This window comes from Amphibalanus amphitrite, unplaced genomic scaffold (genome assembly GCF_019059575.1).
Source record: "Amphibalanus amphitrite isolate SeventyFive unplaced genomic scaffold, NRLGWU_Aamphi_draft 000460F_arrow, whole genome shotgun sequence".
NCBI classification, from domain to species: domain Eukaryota; kingdom Metazoa; phylum Arthropoda; class Thecostraca; order Balanomorpha; family Balanidae; genus Amphibalanus; species Amphibalanus amphitrite.
This window is the reverse complement of record NW_024881954.1, coordinates 447,759-463,590: the sequence shown is the minus strand read 5'-3', so window position 1 is coordinate 463,590 and position 15,832 is coordinate 447,759. Positions and strand designations below refer to the sequence as shown.

At 47.7% G+C, this 15,832-nt stretch overlaps 1 protein-coding gene across 1 annotated transcript; it reads right to left on the bottom strand.

Annotated features, from left to right (window-relative positions):
* Positions 1 to 9,593: 9,593 nt before the first annotated feature.
* LOC122391890 lies at positions 9,594 to 13,223 on the bottom strand. Its single transcript, XM_043386211.1, has one exon. The coding sequence runs from the start codon at positions 12,870 to 12,872 to the stop codon at positions 9,786 to 9,788; it is 3,087 nt and encodes a 1,028-aa protein (XP_043242146.1). The 5' UTR covers positions 12,873 to 13,223; the 3' UTR covers positions 9,594 to 9,785.
* Positions 13,224 to 15,832: the final 2,609 nt, after the last annotated feature.

Below are 15,832 nucleotides of genomic sequence, written 5' to 3'. Positions count from 1 at the left end.
TCGGCCGAGTCGTTACCGAGATATTGCAACAATTCCAAAACTGACACCTCTTCGTTTTGCACGTGGCACGTGCATAAGGGGTCACCCACATGCATCGGGAATAGTCCAATACTTGGTAGAAGGAATGAAGCTACCCTACAAAAATTACCCCGTGTAAATCGGTCAAGTGGTTGCTGAGATATAAGCCTCGCAAAAGCGTCCGCACGGCCGGCCGGCCGGCCGGCCGCTCATACTCAGAAATTTCCGTTAATCTAAGGAAAGACTACGCTCGCTTCGCTCGCTCCGTAATTAGTGAGGGTTTATGATACCAACAAAATACCAAACACATTACGATTGAAATACCAAATACCAAGTTGGTATCGGTTTGGTATCGGTATACCAAAAAGTTGGTATCCGATTGACATCTCTAGTTATGTTGCATAACTGCTAAGCCTATAAAGTTGTCAGTATCACGACAAAAAGCTTTGCTAGCAAAGCAATTATGCAGACAACACAGCTTCCCGCACGCACAAAATACGCGACAAAGTGCAAACAACATTGATCAGCACCACACCGAACTGGTCGGGTAAAGCCACGATACTGCGACGGCGGGCACACGCATGAAGAGTCAGGACAGCCCGCAAACAGCTGCTGGGCGTCACCGGCGGCTAAATCTCAAGCTGCAGTACAGAGACGTCAACCGGCGGTCGTCGAGCCAGCAGCAGTGACAGCGAGTGAACCAGTTCGCGGTGTGGAGATGGTAGAGACAGGCTGTAGCGTTAGAGGGAACTCGCTGGTGATTTAGTTAGGGTGGGGTGTGGGCCTATAGAGGGTATGCTGACTGCGGTTCCGTCTCATCCGATTAATTTTGTGTTATGTTCAAATTCATTATTTTTGTTGGGCAGGTAAAACATTTCAGATGCTCAGGTAAGTGAAGGTAGGAATTCTAACTTAGTAATCAGGGAAAACACATTGGAAGTGTCGAAGAGTAGTTTCTTCACTTTTTCTATTAGCCTGTATGGCTGCACAAATAGATGTAAAACAATAAACTGACCTCATTTAGGTAAAATGTGCAATATGAAAATGACATTTGGCTCTCCAAAATGTCTTTTATTGATAAAGCCGGTAAAACGTTACAATCGACAAAATGTCAAATGACATTTTTACCTTCCTTTGCTGGTAATCTAACATCGATTAAGTGATCGTTTTCAGGTAGCAGCACCATATATCTATCCTCTCGGTGGTCAGGCTGTACCCGACCATGAAACTTCCCGTCACGCAGTAGAGCAGCATATGCTCCAACATGTACGACGTAGGGCGACATTCTTCCAGCCAGTACCGCGGCGCTGCGACGGCCGTGCAGCGGGCGGCCTGCACCTCGAAAGACTCCGTGTCGTCTCCGTCAAAGAGTGCCGTCATCACCATGCCGGAGTTGCAGTGGACCCATCCGGCGCCGTGAACCAGCTGAACTGTCTGCGAGTCCAGGGCGCCGGCATACCGCGGCACCGAGCACGTCATCCGCTGCAGGCTCGAGTCGTACCTGATCAGGCCGCTGATGGCGGTGTCGGGAGGACACGCCGAGGGCCAGGTGGAGACCTGGTCGATCTGTCCGCCAGCCGTCAGCGGCATGGTCACGGGCATGGTCGAACCGGGCCAGGCGGCCGTCTCTGTCGTACGGGCGGTGGTGGTGGTGGTGGGCGAGACGGAACTAGGGGAGTGAGTTTGAGATCCACTGCCAGGCTGGGACGTGGAGCTGGAGGGTATGTCAACACCCGCAGTGGTTTGTGGCAGCGCTGTAGTCTCAGTACCTGCAGTGGTATGGGGTAGAGTTGTTGTTCCAGTACCTGCAGTGGTATGGGGCAGAGTTGTTGTTTCAGTACCTGCAGTGGTATGGGGTAGAGTTGTTGTTTCAGTAACTGCAGTGGTTTGTGACGCTGTAGTTTCAGTGCCTGCAGTGGTATCGGGTAGAGTTGTTGTTTCAGTACCTGCAGTGGTATGGGGTAGAGTTGTTGTTTCAGTACCTGCAGTGGTATGGGGTAGAGTTGTTGTTTCAGTACCTGCAGTGGTATGGAGTAGAGTTGTTGTTTCAGTACCTGCATTGGTATGGGGTAGAGTTGTAGTTTCAGTACCTGCAGTGGTATGGGGTAGAGTTGTTGTTTCAGTACCTGCAGTGGTATGGGATAGAGTTGTTGTTTCAGTACCTGCAGTGGCATGGGCTAGAGTTGTTGTTTCAGTACCTGCAGTGGTATGGAGTAGCGTTGTTGTTTCAGCAGCGGTAGAAATGTGAGCGTCTCCGGTAGCAGAGGCAGAATACATAATTCCAGTGCTAGTCGTCGGTAGAGCTTTCTTGGTAGTTGCCGGTGGAGAAGTGCTCCCTACAGTAGACATGGGTGGAATGGTGTCTGTCGTGGTGGAACTGGGTAGAGTAGAATCCGTCAATAAGGTAGATGAAGTGGCTGGAGTTGTCCCTACAAAATACGTCGGCCTATTTACGGCATTTGTCGTTGAGGCTGAAGAGGTTGAGCTGTCCGTGGTTGATGAAGACGAGGTTGTAGTATTCGTAGTAGATGTAGACGAAGTTGTAGTGTTTGTGGTAGCTGTAGACGAGGTTGTAGTGTTTTTGGTAGATGTAGGCGAGGTTGTAGTGTTTGTGGTAGGTGTAGACGAGGTTGTAGTGTTCTGGCTATAAGGGGCTCTGATGGTTGTAGATGCAGAAGATGCTGCGCTGGACTGGGGGAATACGCCCGACTGATCGCCAGCAGTGGTGGTTGGTATACCCGTGCTCGTGGTGGAGGTGACCGGAGCCGTGGTCTGAGCAGCTGAACTGGCCTGCCGAGTGGAGACCGTGACCTCGGCGGTCACTCCTGGTGCCACGGCCGGCTCACTAACTGTCGGTCGAACTGTCGAGACGCTCGGAACGCCTGGCAGGTACGAGCTGCACGCAGTGTCGGTGCTATCATTGCAGACGCACGTCTCACTCTCGCAAGTGGTGGCTGCCAGCGCGTTGGAGCATTTGCGGTCGCTCTCGCAGAAGTCGCCGGGCAGTGCCACCCCTGTACGGTAGTAGTAGACGTACCAGTCCTCGAGCGCGATACCGACGTCGGGTGATCCTCTGCGTCTGAACAGGCGGCACTGTCCGCTCCAGTCGAGCACGTAGCTGAGACAGCGCGGGTTGGCCTGACAGGCTGTCCGGCAGCGGCACTCAGAGGTCACCTGGAGGGCGGCCAGCGGAGTCTCTGTCCTCAGCAGCTGCGTGGGTGACCAGTAGGCGGCGAGGAACCCCATGCGGCGCTCACCCACCGCTCCGGGACGGTGCCAGTATTTGGTGGGGATATTACTGTCAGCGGGATGGCTGTAGTCCCAGGAATGGCTGTAGTCCCCGGTATCGCTGTAGTCTCCGGAATGGCTGTAGTCTTCGGTATGGCTGTAGTCTCCGGAATGGGTGTAGTCTGTTGTGCCCTCAGAGGGGGCCCAGGTGGTGGCCAGCAGGCAGATCAGCAGCAGAGGCGGCATGGTGGCGGCACGGACCGCTCTGATCCGAAGTCACCTATGTGGTGCCAGCTTCAGACTGGCTTGCTTATATAGCTCCGGGACTGGCTGGCTGGGAAACATATAATTTTAGAGCACTTCTGGTCTCTAATTGAGGCAGGTTAGCGGTTATTTTACCAGCTGTGTAAGCCAAAACTTGTTTATGCTGGATTCAAAATCAAAGTCTAGGTGTAAATACTGTTTGGTGAAAACAGTTCAATGAGCAACGCACTACTGGCGTCAAAACAGTCCAGGTAATTACGTCAATTGATGGTTTGGTTCTCCATACAACAGTTTGAACAGTGTGATTGGAAATCCGTCGACCGTCGTGATACATTTCCAACTTTTTGCTTGATTACCTACTGAAATAATGAGGCTGAGACAATGTTTATTTCGTTTCGAATTAAAGCGGACAGAGGTGCATGTAACATTGCGCAAATGCCTGCCTAATTACAGACGTTATAGTGGGACAAAGGATCTCGCCTACTGCAACGAATGCATATGCATATTGCATATCACAATTTCTACCGAGTTGACTGGCATCCAATAACAACCGGAAAGGCAGTAAAAGGTAGAGCATGAGTGATGTAATATCATCAAGAAAATAGTTCATCAGTCATGTTTTAGAACTTGCGTGCTTGCTGTGCCTGTAATGTTTCCAACACTATCGTGTCTAGCACGATATTTTGAACTCAACGATTAGCCCGCACCGTGCTGGTGGCCTGAGTAGCGACACGCGGTAAGCGGCAATAGAAAGAGCGTAAAATTGATGACGGAAATACTGTAGTCATTTTAAGCTCAGGTCAAAGGTCAGGTCACTAAATGTCATCAAAGGTCAAATTTTGTCTATTTCAACAATTTTGGAAATTGCCAGCAGCTAACTTGGGAACCAATAAAGCTACAGCGCCGCTGAAAAGCGCGTTCGATAGCCCTTTTACAGACCTTTCTGAGTATTATTCTTAGATTTGACCTCAGGTCAACGGTGTAGCCTTCAGAGGGCAAAAACTGTAAAAATAGCAGTTTTCACGAAAGCTGTTTTTCGGCAATAACTTTTGACTTAAGAGTGCCACGAAATAACTTTTGGCAGCATCGTGCTCCTCTTGTCGAGACGCGTCGAATGAACTATTTGTTGACCTTGGAAGGTCACTTTGAAAATTTGACCTCAGGTCAAGGTCATAACCTGACCGAAAAGGATCATGTTGCATATCAGTCGATCCGTATCGTCGAGCTGAATACATCTGACGTGTTTCATCGCTCTAGCACGTTTTTATCAAAAGTTATAGCCAAAAAACTGGTGGTGACCGTTCATGACCTGAGATGACCTTAGGGGCACACAGAGGAGTCACAGGTGCATTTTTCCGATTCGGTGTGTCATGTTTACCTATGAACTGATGTTTGAGAGGGTTCTGAATTCCATTCGTCTAAAAAAGGCGCATTTCAATTTTATCCCATTGACTTACCTACATTAGAGGTACGTACTTCTATGGAGAAATCCGTGAACAGCTCATGTGGCCACAATAAGCGGCTAGATTCATTGTCCGAGGATTTATTAAGCGAACTCTACTGTATTTCCTTTAAGCGCATCCAATATCAGCGTTTATGTAGTTTTGGAATCCACAATAGCCTTACACATTGAACCCTGATATAAGATATGGTAAGCCCAATCGATGCAAATGTGTATGCTGCACTGCAGCGTATTATTTTCAAAAGGCACATATTTCTTTTGTGGGCGTCTTTTGCCTCTTGCTTGTCAGGAAGCAGACACCGCGTTACCTTGAATTTCAGTCAAGGAACAACGTTGAAACGCCAGTGCCGTCTCCCTTTGCTTGCCAGTGGTAGGGAAATGCTTCTTAGCCCGCGCATGACTATTTTCCATAACGCGGGTGACGTTATGCAACAGCTCTACAGAGCCTGAGCCCCCTCCTCCTATCTCCGAGTCTACTGGGCCGATTGTCAAAATTCGAACAACGGCTGAAAAAACTGTTGAAGAAAAACTAATTTCATTGACCTCAAGGTCACCGATGACGCCACAGGTCGAGTCGAAATAAAAATTATCAACATTTTGGCTTATTCACAATTTAGGCTCTGGCCGCCGGCTAACACGTCGGTTCAGGCTCATTTTGTGTTTACGCGCTCATTGATATATATATATATATATGCCTTAGACACCCTGAAGGGTTAAAGGAAAAGGGCCACCTTCGTGAAATATGAAGATATCGTTGTTTTTCATTTTGACATTATTATTTTTCATTTTCTTTTTAAAACTGGTGCCAGAAGTGCACAATTCGCTAAAAAGTATTTAAAACTATTTAACATACTGGTACTATGTTGATACTCTCTACGGCACCTACTGTATGATGGCATAGCGATGACGTCACACTCAAGCCAATCAGCGTTCAGAAGACAGACTCGTCGGATTGTGTCAGATGAGCTGATTGGTTAAAGCTGAGCTGGTTGGAGCTGATTGGTAAAAAACCAAAGCCTCGCCGCGGGTGGCTGTATTGTCGGATAAGAACGCATTCCTGGGATAAGGACGCATTCCTGGCGTATTTTCTTTTAAAATTGCCGATAACTACGAATGGAGGCCGAAATCGGCCGTAAGGAGGTAGACAGAAAGGTTTTCGGACACGGGCTACAAGATGGCTATCTCAGTTTCAATCCCCATGTTAAAGGTGGCCCTTTTCCTTTAACCTTCCAGGCGGTGGGGGGGGGGGGGCATTTTTTTGCCCCCCCCCCCTTTAGTTTTTTCAATATATCTCGAGAACCGCTGCGCCGATCGTCACCAAACTTTCAGTACCCTCCCGGGAGGCGAGTTACCTAAGTGTGGAACTACAAGTCGATTCTAGGGCTCTGATTGGTGACTTTGGTCGGGGGATGACGCTTATAGCATGACGTCACTCGCGTACTTGGCCGGACCAACGGCGCAGCGCAGGCGCGCCGAGCCAACCCAGAGGCTCTCAAACTCAATTGTACAGATCCTGCGCATTGAATGGCGAAACTTCGGCGAGTTCGCTTGAGTTTGGAAGCCCCTGCCAGAGGACTGGAGACGGCCGGATTATTTGCTGGACAGTGGGCAGCGCAGATGGCGATTGACGGTGCCAAAAAGATGATAGGGGAAAAGGAGTTGAGACATGAACAGTGAATTATAAGCCTGTTGCATAGCTGAGTGGTAAATTGTAAAATACTTGTGGTTTGAAGACATGCAGTGTAGTTTAGCCGACTCAGGGGCATTCTGCCGAGTTATGTAAGGCGGAAGGGTCGCAACTCGCAAGTCGTTTGTTTCCATGATTGCCTGATTAAAATGTAAAGCGTATCTAATGTTTAGTTGATAATACAGCGAGGTTGGGCATCTGCTCAATCCATTTCTTCTCTGCAATAGTGCATTCGCCACTGTAATTCATTGCTGCGCCGCCTGTTAATTATTCCGAAACCACCAGTGAATTCATTTGCTGTCGTCACAGTCACTCACAATACGAATCGTTCAGTCGTGCGCTGGGGGTCCGCCAAGTTTAATTGTGCTGCAGAATGCAGACTGGACCGCCGAGAATATAACACTTCCGTATCCCTGGGCGAGCGGCGCATTGGAGCCGAAGGAAACTGCTTCAGTTTTTTTTTTTGTCGGGAGGATACCCATGTTTGAAAATTATGTTATGGAATAATGTGATAAGGAAAAGGACGGTTTCTTGAATTGAGGGCTGTGGAGAAGAGGCAGATTTTCTCATTTGCTACCCGATACAACGCGAAAAGACGCAAATGTTGCACATTGGGCTTAATAAGTCTAATAAAAGATAAGGGGCTTCGTGAATCATGCCTAATTGACCGCGACCAAGTTATTTGCCAATGCAGGTAGGCACTAGGTAGGTAGATACTCATTTGTGAACAGAACGTTCCACCACCCCTCGCCAGAAATTCAATCAGCAGTTGCTTATTAAAACGTTTGAGTGCACCTGACAACCTTTAGGTAAAAATGACGTCGTCCCTTTCATGGTTCGTGCGAAGACACAAAGCCAGAATCAGCCAAGCAATATCGGAATCCATTGCGCAGTGTGTCGGATGTGCCCCCAGTTTTCAATCCACATAGCATAGCACACACTGCTAAATGCAGGTAGTACGCTCACCTACACATTAGGTATTCGAAGGACTTAATAGCTCATACACATGGAAGAAACACATGAAATGTGATTTATAGCTGCAGCAGAAGTTTGGCGTCCGATGCCTCTTCGCCAAGTTAAGACCATGCCAATCTCGGCCAGTCTGCCGCTGCGCCGGCACTGGCCGTGGTGTGACGTCATCCGGCCGGCTCGGCGCTGGGTAGTTCCACACTTAGGTAACTCGCTCCCGGGAGCAGCTAGCACACATGGTGACCAAACAAATTTCCAAAGGCTATGATAGGTTGGCCGCTAATGACGTCAGAGGGACGTCATTTTTGCCATTTTCGACCCAAAAAAAGGTTTCGCGGGAAGAGCTGTCAGGCCTACAGCTTTAGAGATACAGAAAAATATTTCAATATAAAAGGTGTGGAATTAAAAGGGCTACAAAACTGCTATTTCGGTTTTTCGAATTTTTTGGATTTTGACCCCCAAAAATCAAAAACTAGATTTTTTGAATATAATAGCCAAAAAATCCAAAAAGTTTTTTGAATTTCGAAAAAACGGAGTATATATGATAGTAACTACCGCCTTCTATCTACATACCAAATTTGAGATCGATACCTCTTTTTTGGCCAAGTTATAGCGAAAAAACTGTTCAAAATTGATGACGTCAAATTTTCAAACTCAATTTTTAGCCATTCTAAACCTGGTAGCGCAAAACAAAGACCACCATTAGACTCCCCGTGACGAGTTGCATCGAATCGATACCCATTTTATGCAAAAAAATCAACTTTGAAATTTGACCTTTTTTGACCTGACCTTGACCTGACCTTCACCAGAAAGTGACCTAAACCGTACCTGATGGTCTTAAAACCAACACCATTGAGTTGGAAATGAAAAACTGGCCATAAAACATGCATCGCATAACCTTAGTAAAGTTGGGCTCATGTGGTGACCCTTGGTGACCTTTGGTGACCTGACCTGTGACCTGACCTGGCATGACCAGTGACCTCTAATAGCAACATATGTACTAGACAACTGACGCCTTATCGCTGATTTTCGAAAAAAAAAATGCGTTTTACTCGGTGTTATAGCGCTTTCCCTAGAAGCCCCGTGAACGGTGAAACATTTTATCTTTGACCTGACCTGTGACGTCATCGGTGACCCCGAGGTCAATGAAATATGGTTTCTCTCGACAAATTTGACAGGGCTATCGAACGCCGTTTGAATTTTCCGGATCCGTCTAGTAGTTTCGGAGATACGGGGGGGGGCAAAAAATGCCCCCCCCCCACCGCGCGGAAGGTGGCTGGTAGGCCCACCGCCTGCCGGGTTAACAAACTTGTATGTACTTTGAATTTTTCAGGTCAAGGCCAGGTCATCCTAGGTCAAGAAAATTCAAATCATGTATCGGTAACTGACACATGTTTTATGATCTAATTTACTCATGGATTTCGAAAACAGTGTCGTATTTGCCTCTTGAGGAGTTTGAGCTCAGGAACACGATGGTCCTATTATTATTGCTGTGTGATGTCGAAAACACGCTGAAAATTGATTTGAAAATCGATATTTGTGAAATTTTTACTATCATGCGTATAACTTGGCCATTTTTTAAGATATTGGGCTAAAACTATCTTAAGTTGGTCATCTGTGGGTGTTCTATTACATACATTCCGGTTTTCCGAAAAGTGAAAAACCAAAAAGTATACTTTTGTAATTGTATATGTATATTTTTCGAAATTGTCTCAAGTTGGGAAATCGGAGAAAGCAGTATCATAGTCAAGTTTATTCTAAATCTGATCATGCAAAGAAAGTACATCTAGCCTAAAAACTGTACTCTTGAGAGGGATTGCCGTAGTTTAATGTTTTGCATATAAATCGGCTGACATGCCGTCACTCTGATGTCATTTTCGGCCGATCTATGGTAGCTAGAAAGTTGAAATTTAAATACAACGAGTCAAATTGCATTCCACCATACGTTTCACCATACATCCAAGGTTTATTTTGCTACATATTTATATTAGCTGATTACCTCTGAAAGCATAATCGCACAACATGACAGTAAGACATGTAACAGGTGGATCGAAGTGATAAATCACAGTGCGTCGTCGGGGATCAAGAAGAAGAGCTTATTAGAGACAAGCACAATAATCAGCCACTCGAAGTGTCTCACTCTGAGCCACTCTGAGCTCAAAACACCGGAATCCTGTCTCTCGGGGTAGCCAGAAGATCGTCGTCCAGTGTCAGCACTCCCAGCATCAGAAAGAAGAGCGCTGACGCTGACAGAAAGTGCCAGATGTCGTGGCCGTCGTAGAAGTCAAACATGACACAGGGGTGGTTGACGGTGCGCGACAGTGCCGGCGACTCGTTGGTGTTGTAGGATTTACGAATGACGAAGAAGTATAGCGCTGGCACTGCGCTGGCGATGCCTACTAGGATATTGAACACCGAGAGACCAGGCGGCCGCTCCCGGCAGACGACCAGTTTCATGATCATGTAGTAGAACACATACATACCTGAGTTGAGTGAGAAATACAGCAGCGCGTACGTACTGGAGTGGAACACGTCACTGCCGGAATCGGGCCAGAACAGACCCCAGAGCGCCAGGCCGCCGTTCAGGATGATATGCGCGGCGGCCAGTCGCCTCGTGCGCAGGTCTGATGTGATCTCCCAGCACCAGGGCACAAACAGGCCGACGTGGCCGGTCAGGTACATTTGCGCCGCCCACAAAAACGAGCTGCTGAAGTGTGTGAGCACCACGGCCAGCTGCCACGAGTGCGGCGTCATGCCGGGCACCTGCTGCAGTGAGCCGAGCAGCGTGATGGTGGCCACCAGCAGTGCCGGCGTGTAGTGGAAGCGCGTCGTCACTCCGCGACGCGTCTGAAACAGCTTGGCGCCCATCGCCGCGCACAGGTAGTAGATGAAGAAGAAGTCGATGTGCGAGTTGCGGTTGTTGGGACAGACGTGGTACAGGCCGCTAGTGACGCCCTCGATGGCCAGCGCGGCGCCGATCGTCGTGAACATGTTGAAGTCGTGCGGCACTCCACGCGGCACGCCACGGCCGTGGTCGCCAGCTATCTCGTAAACGTGCCACTGGGCGTACACGGCCAGCAGGAAGCCGATGCCAGCACCGATGTACGGCACGTTCGAGAGCAGGTGGTTGAGGTCGGGCATCACCTGGCCGTTGTGGCAGCACAGGTCGTTGCGGTAGCAGCGGTCGAAGTTGCCGGTGCGCCGCTCGGCGGCTACGTCGATGGCCACGTTGCTAATCCCGAACGCGGCGATCAGGAGCGCACATGTCAGCTGCAGACTCACGGGGTTCAGAACGACTGTATTCGGGACTCGTGCCGTGGTCTCCGGAGCCGTCTCACGCCCGGGGACCTGCAGCGAGTTTCCCGTGGTGCGGCGGGTGCTGGTGCCCTTCTCCGGATCCGAGGTTCCACTAAAGTGTACGTATGTGGGCTCCGTCGCCCGACGATCCCCATACCTCACCGTTTCAGCCGCGATGGGTGCTTTGTATCTCTTGACCTGCACTGTAGCATGCGCATCGTCACTTGCGAGTGGGCTCCATGTCCTGTTAATGTGCTGTGGAGAGTCTATTTCTGATTTCAGACTGCCCATGGGACCGGCAGCTCCTGCATCTGGCTGCTCCTGCAGGCTGGCAATGGGACTTAGAGCACTGTTGCCTTTGTAAGATGTACCTTTGCCACTAGCATTACTGACCTCTGTCTTCCGTTGGTCTACTACGCTGGGATTGACGTTAGATGGCCAGCTATTACTGTGGCTAATGCCACCAGCATCAGACGGCGATTTGCCGCTGCTTGCAACAGTAGCCGACTCCGCCTTCAGCCCCGACTTGTGATAGGGGGTGTAGTCTCCCGGATGAGGCTTACTTGTGTCCAGCACCACGCCTATGTCTGACTCTTCGTTTTCATGTAGCTCGAGACCATGAGGAAACGACTCCATGTCTGGTTGGCCCAGGATGCGCGATGAGATTGCCTTCGCCACTGCAACTGGCTCCCAGGAGCTCGATATTGCAGCACGTGCAAGAACGGGCCTCAGACAGACACTCAACAGTCCGATGAGAATAAAGAAGGCACCCATCACGCTCGGTGCGGAGGCCGCCCGAAAGTTGGCCTCGTACTTCATGACTGAAGTGCGGACGACCTTGCGCCGCGGCGTCATGGTTTTATTTTTGCTGCAGCTATCACGGGGACAGCAGGGCCGATCGTCGCTGTTCAGCAGAACGGAGACGAAGAAGCCGTCCGGGAACTGCTTGCGCCGCACCACCATGGTACCACACCTGGTGAAGGAGAGGTGCCAGGCCGACGAAAGGATATCAGCCTGCGTCAGCGTCAGAGGGCAGATGGGGTTGTGCACTGCGAGGAAGGCGCACGAGTCGGCATCGCTCTCTTCTGAACAGTCTTCTCCGACACAGGGTCGGTTGTCGGCGGTACAGTCGAGACTCTCGCCACTGGCCACAGCTACTCGCACAGTCTGCACAGAAGGGTCCAGCGGCCAGCGGTACTGGAATAGCGCCGGCATCACGGGGGTGATTAGGACGCCCCGCGGTGACGAGCTCGTGTCGAGGTACCAGAAGTCTGCATCCAGCTCCATCAGGCGCAGGTCGTAGTCGTAGACGATGTGACCCATGTCAGGCCCGACGCTGGTGCCGACTCCCATCGTCACGTAGCAGACGTCTCGCTCACCCGCCGAGGGACACATGAAACGGGACACACTCATGCTGTACACTGATATTGGCGATTGAGTTGTCGCTGGGTGGTCGCCTTCTGGACTCGCATGGGGATGTGTGTCGCGTTTGTTGAGCTGTGGTAGGGTGAACGTGTAACCTCCATCACGAGTTCGGACGCTGACAATTAGCGGCGCAGCTTCTGATGGTTCAGGTCGACCTCGTGCCTGAACAAATAGCTTCAAAGCTCCTCCACCCGAAGGCGGCAGCCTTGACGCATACATTTTGACATCCCGCTCACCTAGTACACCGTGCACGGACTCGTTCAAAGGCAAAGGCTGACTTATTTCGGCCGATTCTTCATCATTCAGAGCAATGCGAATGCTGGGATATTCAGCAGCGTCATCACCCGATTCATGGCCCTGCTCAATTCGTGCTTCAGAGAACTGGGTTGACACAATGCTGATCTTGGGATAGCCTTTGTTTCTTGCAATATTGAATTGTGGTTCGCTACGAATCGGCATGGGAAAATCGGTTAATTCTGCCGACAGCATAATACTTATCAGGATTTTCAAACTTACTTGCATGCTCCCGCCTAATGTTGCCTTTGGAAAGATAAAAGGGGAAATATGTCCATAGAAAGATCATAATCACCTCTTATTACATAGCTTTGTTTCTCTGATGATCTAAGTGTCGCAATATCCGCGAGTTGCAGGCACCGTTTTTAGTCAGTTCAGTGGTAAGCATTATTATAAAATCTTGGGCCTGTTTTAATACGGCCAAGCATATTTAAAGGAGCCTTTTAACATGTGATCACTTTTACAACATACACATGACAGTGATGATATAAAAGGGTGATCAGATAGCAGGTGCACTTTCCAAGGCTATGCACTTTCCAAGTAACAACAGATTAGACCAGACAGCGTGGAAAACGTGGCGCATTTATCGCCTTGGACGCATTCAAATAAAGTGCTTATTATTTTGAACAGGTGTGGCAGTGCCCGTGACCACCAAACGTACGCACTCCACATTTCTGGGTTCCAATAGTGCTTTTTCAAGTCACGGACGTATTTTCAAGTGGGTTTGATCTATTCGTTGGATCTATTCGTTGGATTGGATCTATTCGTTTGATCTATTCGTTGGGGTTTGATCTATTCATAATGCAGCTTCATGCAAATTGCGATACTTTTATGTGGTTCAGCTTTTGATTGATCTTCATTAATATCACTGTTATGTATGTTATAATTGGACGCCATTTAATTGCGTCCCAGAAAAGCTATTTCTGGCACCTAAAAGCTGACTCGCCCCAAAATTGGTCCTCAGCACCTATTTGGTGGATACCAGCACCAATCATGGAAAATGACCTTAATTAGCTGTTTCTGGCACCTATTCATCGGTACGCCTTACTCTTTTTTCTGAATCTGGCACCTAAATGCTGAGCGTAGCACCAATCTAGTAGAAAAATGAACTACTGGCTGGTAGAATCATGTTGTTCTGGTATAATGACCCCTGGAGTCTAGCCTAAAGGTTGCCAGTGCAGCTACACTCTAAGACAGCCCCGTAGTGATCTCAGCATTGTATATGACGTTTAAGTAAGCAAATAATATTGATTTGTTTGAAAAAAACAACGTCATTTAAATGTTTTAAATTATTTATTTGCAATGCTTAAAGGGAAACATTTTTGTGAGTAATTGTCTCGATTTTGACCATTACAACGGGTATTGTATTTTTTGACGTCATCAAATAGCTCCAAAAAAGAAATGTAATGTTTTCATTCCGTTCAAGGCCGCTGAAGAAACGCGGGATCTTGCGTGGGACATTGTCCGTTGTTTGCCGTGCAGAGTTGTGCCGTGGTTGTGCCTTTTTCATCCGTTTCTTACTTAAGTGTGCATGAAGCTTTGATTTTGTTTTTGGTTATTGTGTGGCCGGTCAGTCAAACGCCCCTGTAGAAACCGGATGCTGCGTTTGATCGAGATGGAGTCAGACGATGAATGCAGAAAGCTAATAATATTGAAAAGAGGGCCGGTTGCGTGGCATGTCTGTTCAGAGTTGACATTTTGCTTTACTCCAGTTTATGACCTGAGAGCCTGGCTGGAAGTGACGGATCCAAACTTTTCACGTTAAAATGGCTGAGGGTGCAATAATCTCTACATAGCGGGCTGGTATAGGAGCGTCTTGCTATGCTGCACCATAGCTGGCTAGTGATTCTCTTTTGGCTAGAAATGACATTAATCAATATCTCCACTGGCGAAAATGGCACTTGACATCACCGAATGCAACGTTCATGTTTGTTAGGATACATAAAATCAGGAAGATTACGCGAATTAGGTAGGCAAACGTGGAATAAAATAGGTGCTGGATGTTTTGGTTTTGGTGCTGAATCAGCAAACAGCAAATACGGAGTTCAACTAGACGATCTGGCAACTTTAGGCTGTGTGGAAGAAATTAGGTGCCAGATTCAGATATTAGGGTCGAATAAGCATTTTGGGGCTGATCAGAAATTAGGTGCCAGAAACAGCTTTTTAGGGACCAGAAACAAATATTCCCCGTTATAATTGACCTTTGCTGATACCGACAGAAAATTTATTTAGGTATCTAAAAGTCCATGGAGGATAATTAAAAAATTTCCGAATTAAGAAAATTAAGAACACTGGGAAAATTAAGAAGTTCATGGACTTCTTCAATTAATTTTCTGATATTGTAATCAAAAGGTCGACTATATTATGCATGTACCTAATATCGAAATGGCGATGCATAGCAATGCGCGACGTTACCCTTACCTTCTCACTTCTCAGGCAATAAGGACAAAAATGTAAGTTTAAAAGCAAAGCTATATAATGAACAAATATGTTCGACGTCCAACAGAGATCATCGTCCGATGAGGAGATGTGCTGCTTTTGCGGCATTTCAATGGGTCCCGGACAACAAAATCGAAGCGCAAAAGAATTATATCTCAAAACATCGAGTCGGTTCCTTAGACCGAAGAGATAACACAACAGAAAATAAAATATCTAAAAACAAAATAAGCAAAGGCATCAAGGAACAATATACGAAACAGGCAATATGTTGACCGCAAAACCTTGCAATGGCGCACAAAATAGGAGCATGGATATCGTGTACTGGACGTTGCTCGTAGGGGCATTCCACGTCAAATCGAACAAAAATCGGCTGTTTTGCACCTTACCATCAGCAATTTCATTATAAATTTGTGAGCGAGTTCCTGTGTGGCCCCGGACATTACATTGATGTTTTTTGCACATTCTGACCACAGGTCTTCTAAATACAGGGCATCAAATTTTTAAAAAATGCTGCATCTTTATATTTTTGAACGACCATAACTTTGGTTGTACTTGTTTGATTTGAATGAAATAAACCTTACTGTTTAGGTAGTTTCTTAAGCATTTGTTTAGAATTTTACCTACTTAAATATATGACCTTAAAATTTGCTTAACTCTGTTCTTAAGCACAAATATTGAAATAGCAAAAAACACGTCACCTTCGATTTGGCTCATTTTCATATATTTTATTGCCTACCATATTCTTAACA